This window comes from Alternaria rosae, assembly GCF_020736505.1.
Source record: "Alternaria rosae strain MPI-PUGE-AT-0040 chromosome Unknown BKA58scaffold_2, whole genome shotgun sequence".
Taxonomy (NCBI): Eukaryota; Fungi; Ascomycota; class Dothideomycetes; order Pleosporales; family Pleosporaceae; genus Alternaria; species Alternaria rosae.
The window spans coordinates 3,547,270-3,563,775 of record NW_025763571.1 but is presented as its reverse complement, the minus strand read 5'-3'; the positions used below and the strand labels follow the sequence as shown (position 1 = coordinate 3,563,775).

At 53.2% G+C, this 16,506-nt stretch overlaps 4 protein-coding genes across 4 annotated transcripts; all 4 read right to left on the bottom strand.

Annotated features, from left to right (window-relative positions):
- Positions 1-142: 142 nt before the first annotated feature.
- BKA58DRAFT_453007 (uncharacterized protein) lies at positions 143-2,830 on the bottom strand (the record flags this gene model as incomplete). Its single annotated transcript, XM_046174443.1, has 2 exons — positions 143-2,543; positions 2,681-2,830. The coding sequence occupies 2 exons, from the start codon at positions 2,828-2,830 to the stop codon at positions 318-320; spliced, it is 2,376 nt and encodes a 791-aa protein (XP_046029611.1). The 3' UTR covers positions 143-317.
- A 205-nt stretch (positions 2,831-3,035) lies between these two features.
- On the bottom strand, positions 3,036-5,731 carry BKA58DRAFT_333013 (oligosaccharyl transferase stt3 subunit). Its single transcript, XM_046168195.1, has 4 exons — positions 5,503-5,731; positions 5,369-5,449; positions 3,560-5,306; positions 3,036-3,509 (listed from the first exon to the last, which is right to left on the bottom strand). The coding sequence occupies exons 1-4, from the start codon at positions 5,657-5,659 to the stop codon at positions 3,239-3,241; spliced, it is 2,256 nt and encodes a 751-aa protein (XP_046029610.1). The 5' UTR covers positions 5,660-5,731; the 3' UTR covers positions 3,036-3,238.
- A 201-nt stretch (positions 5,732-5,932) lies between these two features.
- BKA58DRAFT_309383 (uncharacterized protein) lies at positions 5,933-8,689 on the bottom strand (the record flags this gene model as incomplete). Its single annotated transcript, XM_046167239.1, has 4 exons — positions 5,933-6,058; positions 6,106-7,585; positions 7,637-7,891; positions 7,944-8,689. The coding sequence occupies 4 exons, from the start codon at positions 8,687-8,689 to the stop codon at positions 5,933-5,935; spliced, it is 2,607 nt and encodes an 868-aa protein (XP_046029609.1).
- A 1,194-nt stretch (positions 8,690-9,883) lies between these two features.
- On the bottom strand, positions 9,884-14,124 carry BKA58DRAFT_102898 (uncharacterized protein). The gene is made up of 2 exons (XM_046163767.1): positions 10,920-14,124; positions 9,884-10,870 (listed from the first exon to the last, which is right to left on the bottom strand). Exons 1-2 carry the CDS (start codon positions 13,933-13,935, stop codon positions 10,056-10,058), a joined length of 3,831 nt encoding a protein of 1,276 aa, XP_046029608.1. The 5' UTR covers positions 13,936-14,124; the 3' UTR covers positions 9,884-10,055.
- Between the last annotated feature and the right edge of the window lie 2,382 nt (positions 14,125-16,506).

The window sequence follows — 16,506 nt, the reverse complement described above, 5'->3', positions numbered from 1 at the left end:
AGTCTGAAAGATGATGTGGAAAGTAAGGAAGCAGCAAGATGTGAGGTTATATAGGCACTGCTAGAGGTCTGTACGTGCGCATCCTCTAGAAGCGTACTAGTAGACCATCACTCGAATCTGACATCGCCTGACACAAGTCATGCCTTCGCTGGAAGAAATACATTGAAGGAAATCTGAAGAGGTATCGTAGGTGTCTATCCATCAGTATTCGTTCAAAACCATCCCAAGTATGCCCTGCTTCATCGCACAGCAACCACAAACCCCTGAGTACCAGATTTGTACACACTCATCATCACTCTTCCATCACCATCAACAGCCTATACGTCCCTCCAGTTTCGACTAGTGACTCGCTCTCTTGTATCCAACCTCGCGCCTCTGCCCATCTCGCGATAGTCTCTGGCAAGTCCGCCTCCATCACTACACTGATCAATCATCCTCACCGTCCTTCTATCTTCCACAAATGTAGCAGGCTGCCCGTTTTCATCGATACCCCTCCAGCTTCTAACTTCAGTGATCTCAGCTGAATGTGCGCTCTCCGAGTCGGTGTGATCTTCTTCTTGTCTTCGGCGACTAGGCGGCGGGGTCACAGAACGAGTACGTTCAAGAGCTCGTGTGCGGGAGATATGGCGAAACAGTGGCTGCGGTGGTCGTTCAGGCGAAGTAGGAGAGGGTGGAGGCCGGGGTGGGCGACGCGCGGGAAGAGGAGATACGTTCCGCACGCGTACCTCTTCGAATCGTCTCGAAGGCGGAAGAGGAGAGGGCGAAATGCGGCGCTGTCGGTCAATGCGGATTTCTTCTTCGTACTCTCTTCGTGGAGATGGCGATGAGTGCCGTATGCGGATCCTCTCGAAGTCCTGGGCTAGTGGCTCCGGTGGAAGATCGTCTACAACACGATGGCGGGAATACTCCCGGTAATGCTCGTACTTGTCGCCACTCGCTAGTCGTTCATCAGCATACCTTGACCTTCCTCTTGGCTCCAGTACTGGCTCTTCTTGCCTTCTCCCACCACCAAAGTGAACACGAGGTCCTCCGACTTCGACGTGCATGCTCTGTTGACTTTCGCGCATGGTATTTCTTCGTCGGTGGGAAGTTTCGCGTTCGGTGCCTAGAGGCTTTAGGATGCTCCGACTAGGTGACTCTACACGGCGACGTGGCACAGAATCAGCATTGCTCGAAGTTTCATCCGACGCCTTGAGAAAGCTACGTTGCTCTGGTACAACCGGACGGTACGGCCTCGGATGCGACATGAGACGAGCTTCCGCTTCCTCATTTTGTCTCTCTGCGCGGAAGCTGACACGAACTGGAGATCTACTTGAGCTCCTAGGCCGACAATCTTGAGACTCACTCCGATAGACAACTCTCGAATGTCTCGTTTGCGGAGGGGGCGACGGACTGAGTTCGATGATCCTTGAACTTGCCTGGTGCGATGGACTTCTCTCGACCTTCCTGTAGGAGTGAGTACGGACAACGTCTGGAGGAGGCCACACCTCGTCAGATCTTGAGATACGACTGGGCAGCGGCGGAGGGGGCGCAGCGTGAACTTCATCCGACCGTGTTTCCCTTGTGCGGACGATGTCAGGCGGAGGCCAAACTCCACCGGCATACCTGAAAGAGCGGCGAGGACTCAATGAAGAGGTTTTGAGCTTTCGTTTAGTCCTAAACTCTTGTGTTGGTTGTTGAAGTACCCGCAAGCCCAGGCGTGCCTGACTAGAATCTCGTCTAATAACACGAGGACGGCTGGGAGAATATCGAGTAACATATATATCTTCTCTGTTTTGTCTCCGACCCCTACGCTCGTCATGGTCGATGTCAATGTGGACACACTCTCTAGGCCAGTCGCAGGGTTCCTCGGCCGTACATCTTCTGATGTATCTGTATCTGCTGCTTGAACGCTGTGAGTTCGCAAGCTTCTTTTTGCACCTTCGACAGGGTGTAGGAATCATAGGCTTGCCGGGAAGGACGGGGTTGTTGCGATGAAATCTTGCGGAGCGCATCTGTCCGCAGTAACTGCAGGTGTGACAGAGCATAACTGGCACAGCCACTTCTTCCACCTGCGGGGGTGGTGCTTGCGCGGCGTGTGATTGTCCATATTGTTCGTAGTAGAATTGCTCGCTTGTCTGCCTCGATCTTGATTCCATGATCTCCTGCTGCGTGTTGCGTGACGATGGTACCATCGCGCTCGTAAGAGGAGCGGCTCGTCGACGTTCTATCCCAGAATCTGGATTGCTATACTGCCAGTTGGCGTTGTACCCTGGCGGCGGTGGTGGTTGTGCGTTGTAGCCCTGTGGCATATGAACGTGTCCTTGTGGTCCGGCTACTGGCGGTATCTGCTGTTGACCCTGTTGTTGTGACTGAGGGCTTAGGAGCGGTGGTGGGCGCTGTGGGATCCCAAGATGATTGTACACGCCCTGGCCGTATCTACTCTGCTGTGGGTATCCAGCCTGTTGAGGATATGCTCCCTGGTATCCGGGAAAAGAAGCGACGGATGAGGCAGCCGGCGGAGGCGTTGGTGCAGCGGGAGGGACTCCGAGCCCTTGGAATTGCTACACGGTGGGTAAGCCAGGTTCTATATTTACTGACGCACTGTGCGCGGGTGTCGATGAGATGGGGCCGATCAGGATTACGTCTATGCTTGCTGTCAGCCAACTTCTGGTCTCAGGCGACAACGGCGCACTTACACATTGTAAAGATACGAGTTGCCTGGCCGGGCGAAAGAGCCTGGGTACTGAGGAATTGGCTGGCCTTGATCCTGGCCTTGCCCATTACTGCCACTTCCGCCAGTGCGGCCCATGTACGACTCGAAGGCCCTTCTCTGTTCTTCGTTTGCCATATTGTGGTTTGAGCAGGTGCGGACGTGCGACTCGAAGGCGGAGGGAAGGCGGAGGAGTGGCCCTGGTCGTGGGTCCCACGTGGGCGACCGGGAAAGCGCGAAGAAGTGTTAAGAGGAAGGAGCGACGGAGAGAGATGTGGGGTAGACAAATGATCGTTTGAAAAGCATGTCGGTGAACGTAGAGTCAAAGTGAAAGAGCAGATGCACAAGCAGAATTGCGCGACTGCGAAACCGCATCTCCAATCACGACAGTCAAACTCACTGCAACTCACCTCAAGGATACCGACAATGGGACTTGATACTCTTTTATTTCTTCCCAGACGCCCGCCTGCGAACAATGCCAATATGGCTTCTTATTTGTACAAATGCTTTAGATCTCTAGCAAAGATTTTCATACGCCCATCATATCTACTCAACTCTCAACACCCTAGGGCCCTTCCTCTTGGTGGACCGCTTCTTCTTGTGGCCCTTGTCAAATGATACAGCGCTTTGATGGTCGCGTCCAAAGTTGTCAAGATCCTTGACCTTGTAGATCCTGATGATCCAGTTCTCGCTAGTAAAGGCCTCCTCGATGGTGCTGAGCTCGGGGCCTTGAGCAGGAAGACGCGCGCCACGGACACGGTCCTGGGCTTGTCCGGCGGGGAACAGCGCGTTGTAGTTGTAGTAAGACATCTTGTACCTGATATGCTGTTAGTAGCTGCAGTAGCTGGTGGGGACTAGATCACTTACATCAAGCTGTTCTTCATGGTGGGGGTGGCCTCCTCATCTACACGGTACTCGCCTCGCGGGGTGAAGAAGTTGCGCTCCTTGACCTCATCGGGCCAGATACCCTCAGCAATCCTGACCATCCAGAGGAACTTGTTGATATCGTCTCCAGAGTAACCAAGTAGACCACCAAAGACGACCAATACGTAGTCAACTTCGTGTTGACGCATGATCGGGTAGCTGACCTCCTCCCTGGAGCTCATAGCCTTACCGACGGTAGCAATGTGCGTGTTGTTCCAGGTGTTGTTGTCGACAAGGGTAGGGCGGTCGGCCATACCACCAATTTGGTATCCGTAGTCCCACCACGACATGATCTTGGCGTTCTGAGGGGTGTTCTGCCTGAGCCAGTAGTATGCCTCACGGTAGTCATCGATGATGTGCTGGCTGCCGTCAGGAAGTCTGGATGCGAGCACGACGGAGGGCGAAGAGTAGGCGTTTGAAGTGACCCATGTGCAGTGCAGAACGAACAGCATGAGGTAGATGGCGGCGGTTCCGGCGACGGTGAGCTTGGAGGCGTACGAGTAGATGCCGACGAGCGGGTTGCGTGTAGATCGGAGACCCTCAGGAAGGATAGCTGCAGCAGCGACTGCAGCGGTATCGGTGTTGCCGTTCTCGGTGACGGGCTTGGGGGTCTTGACGTCGAGGTAGGTGTCGAGAATCTGCGAGAAAGCGATTGCCGATGCAACGCAGACAATGGGTGTCAAAGTGAGCATGAGACGGACCATGACACCAGCGAAGTAACTGGCGAGCACAGCGTAGATGACGATGAAGACCTGCTCGTCGGTCAAAGTGCGGAAGCACAGGTAGACACCGGCAGGGAAGAGCCAGATCATCATGTTGAGATCGAAGAAGAAGGCAGGCCACGCGGTGGGCTGATGCTCGGAGACGGATGCGATGATGGGAATATGGATCTTGGCGTATCCAGTATCCCAGAGCGAGTAGAAACGGCCAGTCCAGGGCGCAATGACGCCAGAGACGGTCAGAAGCACCAGCCCTCCAACACCGATGAGGAAGACGCTCAGAACCAAAGCGCGGAGCAGCGTTTGGAACTGCTTGCCGGGAAGTTGTGCACGAACCCAGTCGACAAAGGCGACCAGCTGGAGGAGGCCAAAGACACCAAGCGCGGACATGTGCTCGCTACTGCGGATGGGCAAGAACCCGACGAAGGGAATCTGCATACTCGCAAGCGTACCGAGCGCATACCACGAAGTGTAACTGACATACAACCTCGGGCTGTATCGTCCCATGCAGATCAGGACGAAAGCGTGCAGGGGCAGCAAGTTGGTGATGAAGACGTATCCACCCCACGCTGACACCATGTATCCGTAGAACAGCGCAGTCAGTGCACCCCAGAACATGGATCCGAGCTTGACTGCCTTGATCCACAGGAAGAAGGTGAAGACGAGCAGGAAGATGGCAATGGCCTCGTTATCGTAACTTCCTGCGACGGATCGCGAGATGTAACCGGGGGTGATGCCCATGAAGGCTGCGGCGAGCAGACCGGCCGAGGGCGACGGGACCATCTCGGAGGTCAGGAGGTAGGTCGCGAGCGCGGTAAGACCTGAGAAGGCAGGCGCGAGGAGGACACAGATGTTTCGAATGTCGACGGGCATGGCGAGAGCGCGGAGGGCGTGGTAGATGACACCACTGGTGACCATCAGTCCGGGGTAGAGAGTACCACCCGTGACTCGTCCAAGAGGGTGCCATGTTCCTGTGCTGCATATCAGTCCATTGTGTCTACATGGCATTGGGGTATGCAGCGGAGATGCGTACGGTCGTCGAACCAGTCCCAGAAGCTGTAGAAGCCATTCTGTACCAGGTATTTCGTCGCTCGGAAATTGAACCACGGATCGACTGCATTGCATAATCAGTCAATTGCCCTTCCATTCCCCAATTGTAGTACTGACACTCGTGGATGATGCTCTCAAAGCGGATTACGGAGAACAGACGACTGCTTACGGCGGCGGCAGCGATGAGGCACAGGATAATTACTCGGAGCAAGCCTCGAGTGTTGCGGCCAGTCGCCTGCTTGAGAAGCTGCCCGTCATCTACGGCGGCAGCCATGTTTGCAGGAGAAGTAAAGGAAGGTGAGGTTGTTGGTCGCAAGGCCGCGTCACGGAACTTCTCGAGAGCTATGCTTCATGAGCACACGTTTCCAACTCCACGCCTCGGCATTTGGTTTCGCCGACCTTCAACATCCCTGCAACGTCATCACCATCACCATGTCCGCGACAGCCACGGAGCGCGATTAAGCATACAACATTCTATCATTTTGCATCGATTCGCATATGCGAAAGTTGTCTACTGAGTATTTGAATCTGCGCTCTGAAATATCTACTAGTCCCCGCAAAAGAAATCCATCATGAAAGCCTCCGTCTCTTCAACGCTGCAATTGGCGCATACGCGATGTGAGCAGTTGGCGCAAGCAACATCTACAACACCGCAAGGGCTTTGACATCCGCACTATTCTTGTCAGTACTATTACACAGCATCTGGAACGGGTAACTTACACAATAGCGATTCGTTACCATAGTCGTTTGTCTTCGCTTTGGATGTCGCTCGCCATGTGCCGAATCTTCTGAACGCTGTCGTTTTATTGGAGTTCCTAGAGCGATATCTCCTGCAAGTGGTGAGTGTCGCATTGTTGCATGGCTTGACATTGGCATGCTGGGCATGTTCTTTGGAAGAGGAGGCGGCGGTCGTGGCTGTGGAACATCGTCATCAACGTCCCCGGTAGCATCCACGTCGCCGTCCCTTTCCCCCTCATCGTCATCGTCAAAGTAGCTCCGTTTCTTCTTCTCTTCCAGTAGCTCTTTCTTCGCTCGGTTCTCTTCAGCGCAGATCCAATCATCGATACTTCTCCTCTCCTTCTCGAAGTGACGCGCGATATGATCGAACCGCTCATCCCAAGCTGCATTGCGTCGCTCTTTGAGCGGCACAACATCTTTGCATAGGCCACACCAGAAAGTACCTTGGCAATTCTTGCCAATTCTCCGGAGATTTACATGCTCTTGAGCAACCTCACACGCCATCTTATGCTGCGTCTCTAAATGGTTCTTGAACGCTCCTTCGCGGTACAGATGCACACCACAGACTTGACCTGTGTGCAGTTCTTGATCGCAGCGGAAGGCTTCCTGCTGGAAATGCTGACTGTTCTCGTGACGTTTCCAATCTGACTTTGCGCCAAAGCGTTTGTGGCACTTAGGATATGTGCATCCATAGGGCCTGTTATGTCGCTTGATGTGCTTACGCAGATCGCATTCACGAGCGACCGCAAATTCGCAGCCAGGCATCGGACATATTTTGTCATTGACTGAAGAACTCTTGCTGCTGCGACGTTGTTCTGCGTCGGGGGATCCTGGGCCTTTATTGACAAGCTCAGCCATCATCTTTAACAATGCGTCATTCTTCTCAGACTTCGACGGCCTCTTGGACATATCGTCACGATTGGCTTTTTGTATCAACTCTAGTATGCGACTCTCAACGTCCACAGGCTCTGGGGAATGCAAGCGCTGTTCAGACTTTCTCTTGAGCTCCGATGCTTGCTGCTCAGCCTTAGTCTGCGGCGCATTTGATAGAGAAGAACCATGTGAGGGTTTTCGAATCTTGAAATGGTTACTTCCAGACGCGCCATGAGCTGTCTTGGTAGTGGAGAGAGGAGCCTGTATTCGCTGCGCGGAGAGTCCTGGTGCATTGTGCCGAGAACGATTCATCTTCGGCACTTTCTGAATGCGAGTGTTATGAGGTACGGAAGTAGGCCCAAATCCAGAGAGCCGAGATAGTGGCTGTGAGTTTGGTACAAACTCGGAGTCCTGGCTTGGCGAAGATAGGTATGTAGAATCCTGTATCGGGGGAAAGTCTATCAGGCCCATTGTTGGGCTTATCAAGAAAGGGACCTCCATGCCAGCTACTGTTGACCCAATGTCCAGGGGTGTGACGATCGTTTTATCCTCTGTGGGAGAGTCGACTGCCTTCGGACGCCATATCGATCTGTTAACATCAGTTTAGCTGACTCTTCAAGTGCGGAGTGTGCAAATCTACCTTTCTACGAGATCGTGCACGTTCTCTTCTTTGTGCATCCTCTCGACATGCTGCTTGAAGTTGTCTAGGCGCGGCCATATCTTCTCTTTGTTCCTACAGTCCTCTACAGCACACTGATAAGACTTCTTATCAATGTCCTTCCGATGTAGGCTTTTCTGATGCCGCTCAAGATCATTCGTAGTTGTGAATCCTTCTACTCTTTTGCAGCCGGGTACGTCACACTTGAAGGGTTTGCTGTGTTTGAGCATGTGTTTCCTATCACCTTTCATTAGCACATGGCCATCTTATAATGATATCGCATACGCACTTGAACTCTGAGTTACATTTGAGTACTTCTAGGCACTCGTGACATGGGAAGTCTTTCTTTGACCTCGACCTCTCACTACGACTGCTGACGTGGGATCGTTGATCTGAAGGCATCCGTGACATGGTAGGAGCCTCGCTTGTGGCAGACTCGACATGCATATTGTTAAAAGGGGACATGAAACTTGCCGATAGTTCCTGATTAACATGATCAGGCTCATTGCTTATGACAGACTTGGTGTTCCGCGAGAAGTAACCCTCGTCAGATGGCACAGCCTGACTATCAATATCGGATCCTGGACCCCATGGGAACTGGAAATTCACACTCGATCGAGGAGAAAGACCATGAGAGCTACCAGACTGAGAAAGCCTCAGATTGTATGGACTCCACGCTGGCTCCGGTCCTTTACCTGCAGTCGAGCCATGATAGGGCCGGGCATAGTTTGGATCGAGAAGGTCAAAATCCCTCGGCGTATGGGATCCAATACCATTCTCTAATGGAGAGAGATTGGTCTGACGATGATTCATACGATCGAAACCTCTCATATGTGATGCAGTTCTCGGAGTATGTAAGGAGGCTGATGAGCTAGATCTTTGGCTCCGTACACTATGTGCACTCCGTGGTTGTTGGGAGAACGTGCTCTGCTGCGTCTGCACAGGATCAATGTGCAGTGCAGGTATTTGGCGTCCATAGTATTGGTTCATGCTATAAGACTGTTGACAGTCCCCGCTCTGGTTGTGGAATGTCATGTTCGCTATCATAGGTCAGCATCTCTCGGGTCTGCCTAAGGCATCAACATGCCACCCAAACTCATCCCAACCAGCTCTCGAACATAGGAAAAAGGCATTGTCGTAGTACAAGAATCAGTCTATAAGTACAGACGAGAAGTGAAATAAAGGTATACAATAGGCAACAACACATACCTCTAATCTCAGATCGTCAGCCTGCTGCGATGTGGAAGCCTTACGCCTGCCTCAAGGAACGCCGTACGCAAACCGTTTCAGAGGAACAGGCGCGCAGCTGTGCATTAGTAGATTCCAGCTGCAGCACACCGCCCCAATCTGCTAAGATGACAAGCCAGATGGGTACATGTAACAGGTAATGTGTGTGAGGTCCTCCGTTTCGTGTCCCATGCGCACGGGCATGCGCTGCCTGCCGGTGAGATATGAGGAAAGGCTTCAATACCAAGACGCCGTCACCTCTTCGCGTGCACCTGCCCTGCACTGGGCGTATTGAAGGACTTCGATTCGAAATGGATAAAATACAGGACTGTAGTATATCGTCACGGTCCCTTTCCACACGCAGTGGTTATCGCAGTTGTATGCCTGTGATCGCGATGGCGAGGGTGCGCCGCATATGGGCGGCCTCCCAGTCCTCCTCGCGCATGGGCGCTACCAGGAAGGCGACCGGTGCCCTCTTTGCCCTCTTTCTCTTTCTGACAGCTCATTCGTGCTCGGGATGCACCTAGCGAGCCGTTCACCGAATTGCAGATGGAGGACTTCCTGTTGCGGGTGGCTGTGTTGAGAGTCCTCCATGTGCGTGGGAGACGTATGCAGCCAATCACAGCCTCCGACCGGGTTCTTCCCCGACGGCGCGATCGATTTAGCACGCCGCGCTGAGATGTGTGTGATGGGGCGCGGGGGCTGGAAGTTTGAAAATAAGCTCGGCATTGCGCTCGCGAGAAGGAGTTTTGCTGTCGCCGGCGATGGATGTTGTGCAATGACGTCTTTGTGGAGGGAAATGCAGGAGCTTTGAGTGACCACAGCTTCCATTTAATGATGTATATCACAATTGAGACCGCATCATACGGAGCGGACAAACAAGTACAAAGAATTGTGGTACTGAGAAATTGATGTGATTGACGCGTCGATGTCTATAAAACCATGCATGCATATTGCACCATCAGAAGCAACAATGCAGTCGATTCAGTTTGTATCCAAAGCGACAGTAGGTATTGCAACGTGTCTAACCCAAATTCGCCTCGTAAACATCTAAACATCTTCCGCTGCGCAAGAGTGGATATCGTACGAAAGCAACATGAACTATAATGAAATCAGATCCCACGCCTACATCATGGGCGTGTCGATCGAGAACCCTCCCAGAATCCATTCCCGTCTATTGTTGATGTTGGTATTGATAGTTGTGTTGTGCCGTCAGATGCGACATGGCAGGATATGTGCTGCCTTGCTGGTAAGACATGGTATTGTTGGTATCGTAACCCATGTTAGGCATCTCAGTCGTCAAGCCTTGCGGCTCTTGAGTGTAGTAGGAAGGAAAAGGTGTAGTCGTAGCGTCGACCGGAGAGTCCGTGTATAGCGACTGCTGTTGTTGAACAGTATTAACAGGATTCATACCATACTGCTGCACTCCAGTCTGCATATTCCCGTTCTGATATGGCTGATTGGGAATCTGCAGCCCGTTCGTATAGCCATTATGTGGCTTCCGAGGGACTTGTAGACCTGGGTAGGTCTGGTTCGTGAAGTTTGTGGCATTGTTTGCCACATAGTTCGCATAACCGCTGGTCTGAGTCGGCGGTAGCGCCATCTGCGGTGGCGGATAGGTTTGCATCGGCGTAGATCCTGCCTGAGATTTTGGTTCCTGAGAGTAAAGGCTGTGAGGGTCGATACCAGGTGCATATGCGGCATTAGGATTGTATCGCGACGGGTTGTCTAGTGGCGAGCGGCCTGGAGTGATGGAGAGCTTGCGGCTTTCAGGCAGCTCTACTACAGGACTAATGATGCTGTCCGCGTTGAGCTGCTTTTGGTCCACAAGCGTAAGAATAGGCATGCTGATCTGCTCCATATGTTTTGCTAAGTGAACAGTCAACTTCTTCCAGCTGGTACAAATGTTGCCACAGAACCGGCAAGGCTCGTCCTTGGGTTGTTTAGTCGTGTCGCGACGACATCGTTCCACAATGGCCCAAATGTCATCTGTCTTTGCGTTAGCGAGATCTCAAGTGAAAGAAATTGCCCTTCTCACCTTGATCACCAACTGCTGTCGCGTCTTTGTGAGCGGCTCGGGTGCGTTGCCGTGGCTCAGCTATCTTATGCTCACGAACAAGATGCTGCACGAAATTGTCCTTGCGATAGCAAGTATGGTTGCAGTCTGCAATCTGACATGTCCAGTTCTCCAGTTGACGGTGTCGCTCGTTCTCGTGCCTAACCCAGTCCGCCTTGCGCTTGAACGATTTGGGTTCCCCACAATTGGGGAAGGTGCACGTGAAAGGCTGTACGTCTTCATGCACGTGTTTTGTCCAATCGGACGGCTTATAGAACTTCTTGACCTTGAAACACAATGGGCATTCGAACTCGGCTGGCAGGCGTTTGACAGGGGGAAGAGGTACACCTGATGGGAACGCAGCAGGAGCAACATTGCCTTCTAACGGAGGCTCGCCATCGTCGTCGGAAGAACCAGGTGCGGTGACCTGGAAACCGATGAAAGGGGTTTCGGCATCCTTGGCACCGGCTTTCGGACGGAGTTGCTTCGCTTCACCACCGAGGTCGGTACAGAACTTCCCAGAGGCGCAATTCTTATGCTGTACGGCGTTGAGATGCTTGACCTTGAACTCCAATAATCTTTTGTATCTACGCATCTGCTCCTGGGTAATACGCTCAACCATGAAATCAGCCAGACGTGGGTTGAGTTGTCTAGCATGAGTTCTGAAGCCGTCGTACGTTGGGACGATGGGATCGGTGCGGACCGTGAGGTCCATGCTAACAGGGTCTTGGTCATCTTCATCATCGTCTCCGGCTGGGCTTGGCTGTGCGGAAGGCTTCGTGGCTTCTGTGTCCGCGAGCGGTGAAGCCAACATAGGCATCGGTGGACCTCCGTGCTGCGTCATCAGCTCAGCCAGCCCAGGCGACCTCCCGATGTCGCTTCTGCTTCGACTACGTTTGATGACATTTTTGGGACCTTTATACCACGAGCCTGTCGCCGCAGATAGACCTACTGAGCTAAGTTGTCCACCGTCTTTGCTATGACTGCTTAGGTTTGTATCAACCCGAGGCGATTTTGGACGACCCCAACTACCTATACGCTTTGGCTTCTCGATGATTGGCTCCTTGAACTTGTCCGAGGCTGCATCAGACTGCTGCACTGGTATACTGCCCTTGCGCTTGAGTATGTTGCTTGGTGTACGTTTGGGCAGGATGTTTTCCAAGAAGCTGGGCCGCCGTTGTCGCTCCTTGCTCTTTCTTGGCTCAGGTTCGAGAGCCTTGATAACACCGGGAGCAGCACGTATGCTACCAATATCAGACTCGCTGAGACGACGTGAGCCGACGGTGGCAGCAAGTGAAGCTTGTTCGACGTCCTTCGCTCGCACCATGAAACGCATCATCGCGGCGTTGGATGTGGGCGGCTGATATCGAGCCGATGTGTTTGGAGGGTGTGGCTGCAACGGTCCATCTACCCATGGCTTGACAGCAGCACCTTCCTTTGGCATAGGTTCTTGTGTGAGAGGGAAGTACGAGTTTTCGATATGACTTGCGTTGATATCGATCGCAGCGGGCGGGGATTCAGGTTCTGCCGACTCGTCATCATCGTAATCGTAGTCGCCGTAATCGCTTCGTTCATCAATGTATACACCAGGTCCAGGTATGCCCGAGTCATCTATACGATCAAAATTGGTACGTACACCCAGACCGAAGCTATCGGGGAGAGCCCGGCGCTGAATATCGTTGTGACTCTTCGCTCGACGTCGACCTGTGATAGGCTTAAGTAGATTGTTCGAGGGTCCTACGTCACCTGCTTCGCTTCCGACCTCACTCTTGGTGAGCCACTCCTGCACTTCAAGCTTCTTCTCATTCTTCGAGCGTTGCTCCGCAATCTCCTCTATGCTGGGGATCCATGCGTCACCCATCCGGCGGCGGTCGTCAGGATTGATACCATTCTGCCCCGATTCTCCCGTGGTGAGCCAGGAGCCGTCCTCGTTGCGATCGGGCCCACGAAGTACTGGCCGCGGATGCACGTTCTCCTGAGGCTCTACGTCATCGTCCGAATCATCGTTATGCACATATGGTGACAGATGATTACCAGAATGACGACTACCATAGCTGTGTTTGCTGACAGGTATGCTGTTATCGGAGCGCGAAGGCGAATCTTCTCTGCTGTAGTTCTCCACCCGTACAATGGGGCTCGTCAAATGTCGCGTGAGGGGCCTTGGGTTTGCCATTGACACGTTTCCGGGGCTATTTGTCAGAGCTGGACTGTGTGTTTGCTTAATAGGCGTTGCGTGCGGTAGACGGTTCGCCTGGTTTGGCGGCGTCGACATGTTCCCGTTGTACTGCATAGAGGGGAAAGCTGAGCTCTCATCGCCTAGTGCCGGACTGGAATTGTTCGTCGCACTGGGTGACATCAATTGATGGTGTGGGTTCAGCGAAGTGGTATTGAGGTGGTTGCTTGGCTGAGCGTTGTACGTGTTCAGCGTCCCTGAGGTCAGGGCTGACATGTCAACATGCTCTTGGAACGCCGGGAAGTTATTGGCCGAACCGTTATCGGCAAAAGTCAGACCAGAAAATTCATCGAGAACGTGTCCATTGAAGTTTGGGGTCGCATAGGTGCTGGGGTCGTGGTAACTAGGATCGCTCATGTAACCAGTTTCTGGGCTAAAGTGCTCAACTGAATGCGAGGGCGAAATGTTTTGCCCGTTTCCGTAGTAGGATCCCGGGGAAAGACCGTAGTTTTGAGCTTGATTGTAGGCATTCGGTGGTGGATATGACATGTCCGGATGTAATGAAGAGTCGAGAGAGGATCCAACGTTTGGAGTGAAGATGGATTCTTGCCCAGGGGTGCTGGATGAGGGAAGCGATACCATGGACCCATCGTAAACCATGGATGTCGGCTCTGCAGAGTAGGTGAATGTGCCTTGCGCGTCTGGCATTAAGAAGTTGCCGGCAGTAGGCGCAAGTTGATAGCCGCTAGCCTGCACATCCTGAGGGTGGCGTGGCTGACGCCGAGGGTCCTGGTAGGGCTGTGTATGCGTATCGACTGCTTGCATGGTTACTTTGGTTGTAACGAACGACCTGAAAGTGGAGTCGGTGGTAGATTAGATTGCGACGATTAACAAATGATTGCGACAAGAAGGTGGTGTGGAGGGTAACGTGACTGTAGCCAGCACTGCTTAGGGCGGCATAGTGCTGCCTGAAGGTCACTGGTGTTGAATATGCGAAAGTCAGAAAACCAGAGGAGGGGGAAAGTGTCGCAGCGCGTCCAGTTACCCAGATAGGTTGGTGGGATGGCGGAACGAGGGAGAGAAATATCGCAGTGCGGCTGAAAGCGAAAGAGGACAGGCCGCTGTAGCTTGAAGCTGGATGGCGATCTGCCTCGCACAGGACGGAAGTTTGGAGCCGTTGAGGCTAGAGGCAGTGCCGGCACTCTACGATGTTGACAGCTTCAGGGTGGGTCGCGAGCGAAATCGGGAGACGGCGCGCGCGAACAACAGAGAAACAGCGTAGAGTTCTCGGATGGTTGGTAGAAACAGAGTGGGATTCGACGTCGACGGTGGAGCCAGCCGCAGCAACGAGCGAAAGTCGAGGCACCGGTCAAGGCTGATTTCCCCCAAGATCTCCAGAATGGTAAGACCGGGGTAGAGTGATGCACGCCAAGCAGATGCTGTTCGCCGTTCGAAACAATGTGGGCGCAGGCTGTCCAGATGTCTATGAGGTCGTGAGAAAGAGGCAGAACGACCGAAAACAAGCGCGACGGCGCGACGGTAGCTGTGAGCTTGACTGGCGTCTCGAGGCAGATTTGCAGATGCGTGACACGCTCTTGGCAGGCTTGATACAAACGGCACAGCCTCAGTTGCTATACAGAAGCGGGAGCAGGGGGCTGAACATGGGGCGAGCGGGTGGCTATGCTTCAAGATGATATCCTCATGGCGAGCTCACTCTGCTGTGTGCGATGCTTGTAGTAACTCCTGTCATCAAATCCTACTGAGGCGGTTACTCCAAACCGCGCTCGAGGTGCGAAACATGTGGCCGGCCTTTGTTGTGCGCCCGTGTAGGCTGGCGCTTAGCAGTTTAGCAGCCGAACACTGATGCTATATAAAGGCGGGCCAAGCTTGCAATTGCTCTTCTTGAGGGCATACCAGCGACGTAGCGGCCTGCTAGTGATCAGACTCGCGCGGTGGACGACACAGACGAGGTTGCGCTGCTGTTCATTTCGCTGATTTGCGAACGTCGCGATGTGACGGCATACAGTAGCATGGACTGCCTTGCATGATCAGCGATTCAGCCACGTCTAGAGATGAAGCTTTCCTAGCCACGTCGCAAGCGGATAAGGTAGTGGCTGGCCCCAGTTTTGGTTTTATGAGCGAAGCCGGATGGTCTCCCGGATTGTTGTGGGGCTCACGGGAATATGGCGAAGGAGCACATTGACCTGCTGTCTTCAGCGTACACTACCTTGATCTAGGCTAGGTCTCGAGAGCCATGCTGTCATATCGCTATGGGCGAGTAGTATGGCGGTAATGGCAGGATCGCTTCACATGGAAACGATATATGTATAGTGCGCCGCACCCATAGGTTGTGATATATAGCTGCGAGTGCCGCATACTGTGATGGATGCTGAAGCCACGAGTGACAGTCATGGTCTGATACCAATAGCCATGAAACGCGCCGCTCCATCTGGCGGGCTATGCACATACTCACCATCGCGAGATTGTTCAAGTAGCAGTCGAGTTGACATCCCCGCACCAAGTGAGACGCAGCCGCAGATGGAAGATCCAAACCAGGCTATGGATGTCGCAACAGCTTTTCGAGTACTATCACCGGAACATGTAAGGTACCCGGAATGAGGGTCTTGTGCAGATGTTGTGTCGATCCAGGGCCGGCGATCGCAAAAGCTGACGTCACTGCAGGCCTCTCCCACGGACTTTTGATGCCATCGTGAAGTAGAGCGTACCTAGGTACCGAAGCGCTTGTGCAGGGAGGATGCACCGAACATGTGCACATACATGTCCTGCCCAGATGTCTGCTACCCAAATGGAGGGCCTAGGACCGGTAAAAGCACCCTAGAACCAACGGAATAATTTCCTGCGAGCCCAGGATTCTTTGTCGAAGAACGTTGACGAGCTCTGGGCGCACCGAGTCGTGGGATGTAGAGTGTGTTTGATTGACGAGGCTCGGAGATGGGGCTAACCATTTCCATGGTCGCGATCCAGGCGTGCGGGCAATCGCAACCGGTGTGTCTAACGGCAGTCACCCTTCGGTGGAGCGGAGGCTAACAACAGCAGCATCCACTCTTTCTGCAGCACCGCTGGACGCGAAAATGGAACGAGAAGTGCTTCAGAGCGCTTCTTCTTCTTCCTCTTCCTTTTTCACTTCAATCCTACAGTCCACCCATTGTCGCTTCCTCCCTTCCCCGCATCTGCGTCTGCGAATTTCTGCGCGTTACTGGTCACATTCGCATGTGACAGCATCACCAGACAGAGCCCGCACCATACACGCAGCACAAACGACACCACGGAGCATTGGGGAGTTGCACAACACCTAATACTGTGCTCAGCGGCAAACGCCTGAAGTGTACTGGGTTCTGCAAAATAACAAAGGCACGCGAAAAGCACAACGCCTAC

Bases quoted from the DNA above. Each gene is read 5' to 3' on its own strand.
- BKA58DRAFT_333013 (XM_046168195.1), bottom strand. From the start codon at position 5,659: ATGGCTGCCGCCGTAGATGACGGGCAGCTTCTCAAGCAGGCGACTGGC. The intron at 5,450-5,502 runs GTCAGTACTACA...TATGCAATGCAG, and splicing joins TGAGAGCATCATCCACGAGT to TCGATCCGTGGTTCAATTTC. The intron at 5,307-5,368 runs GTACGCATCTCC...TATGCAGCACAG, and splicing joins CTGGGACTGGTTCGACGACC to GAACATGGCACCCTCTTGGA.
- BKA58DRAFT_102898 (XM_046163767.1), bottom strand. From the start codon at position 13,935: ATGCAAGCAGTCGATACGCATACACAGCCCTACCAGGACCCTCGGCGT. The intron at 10,871-10,919 runs GTGAGAAGGGCA...ACGCAAAGACAG, and splicing joins GACAGCAGTTGGTGATCAAG to ATGACATTTGGGCCATTGTG.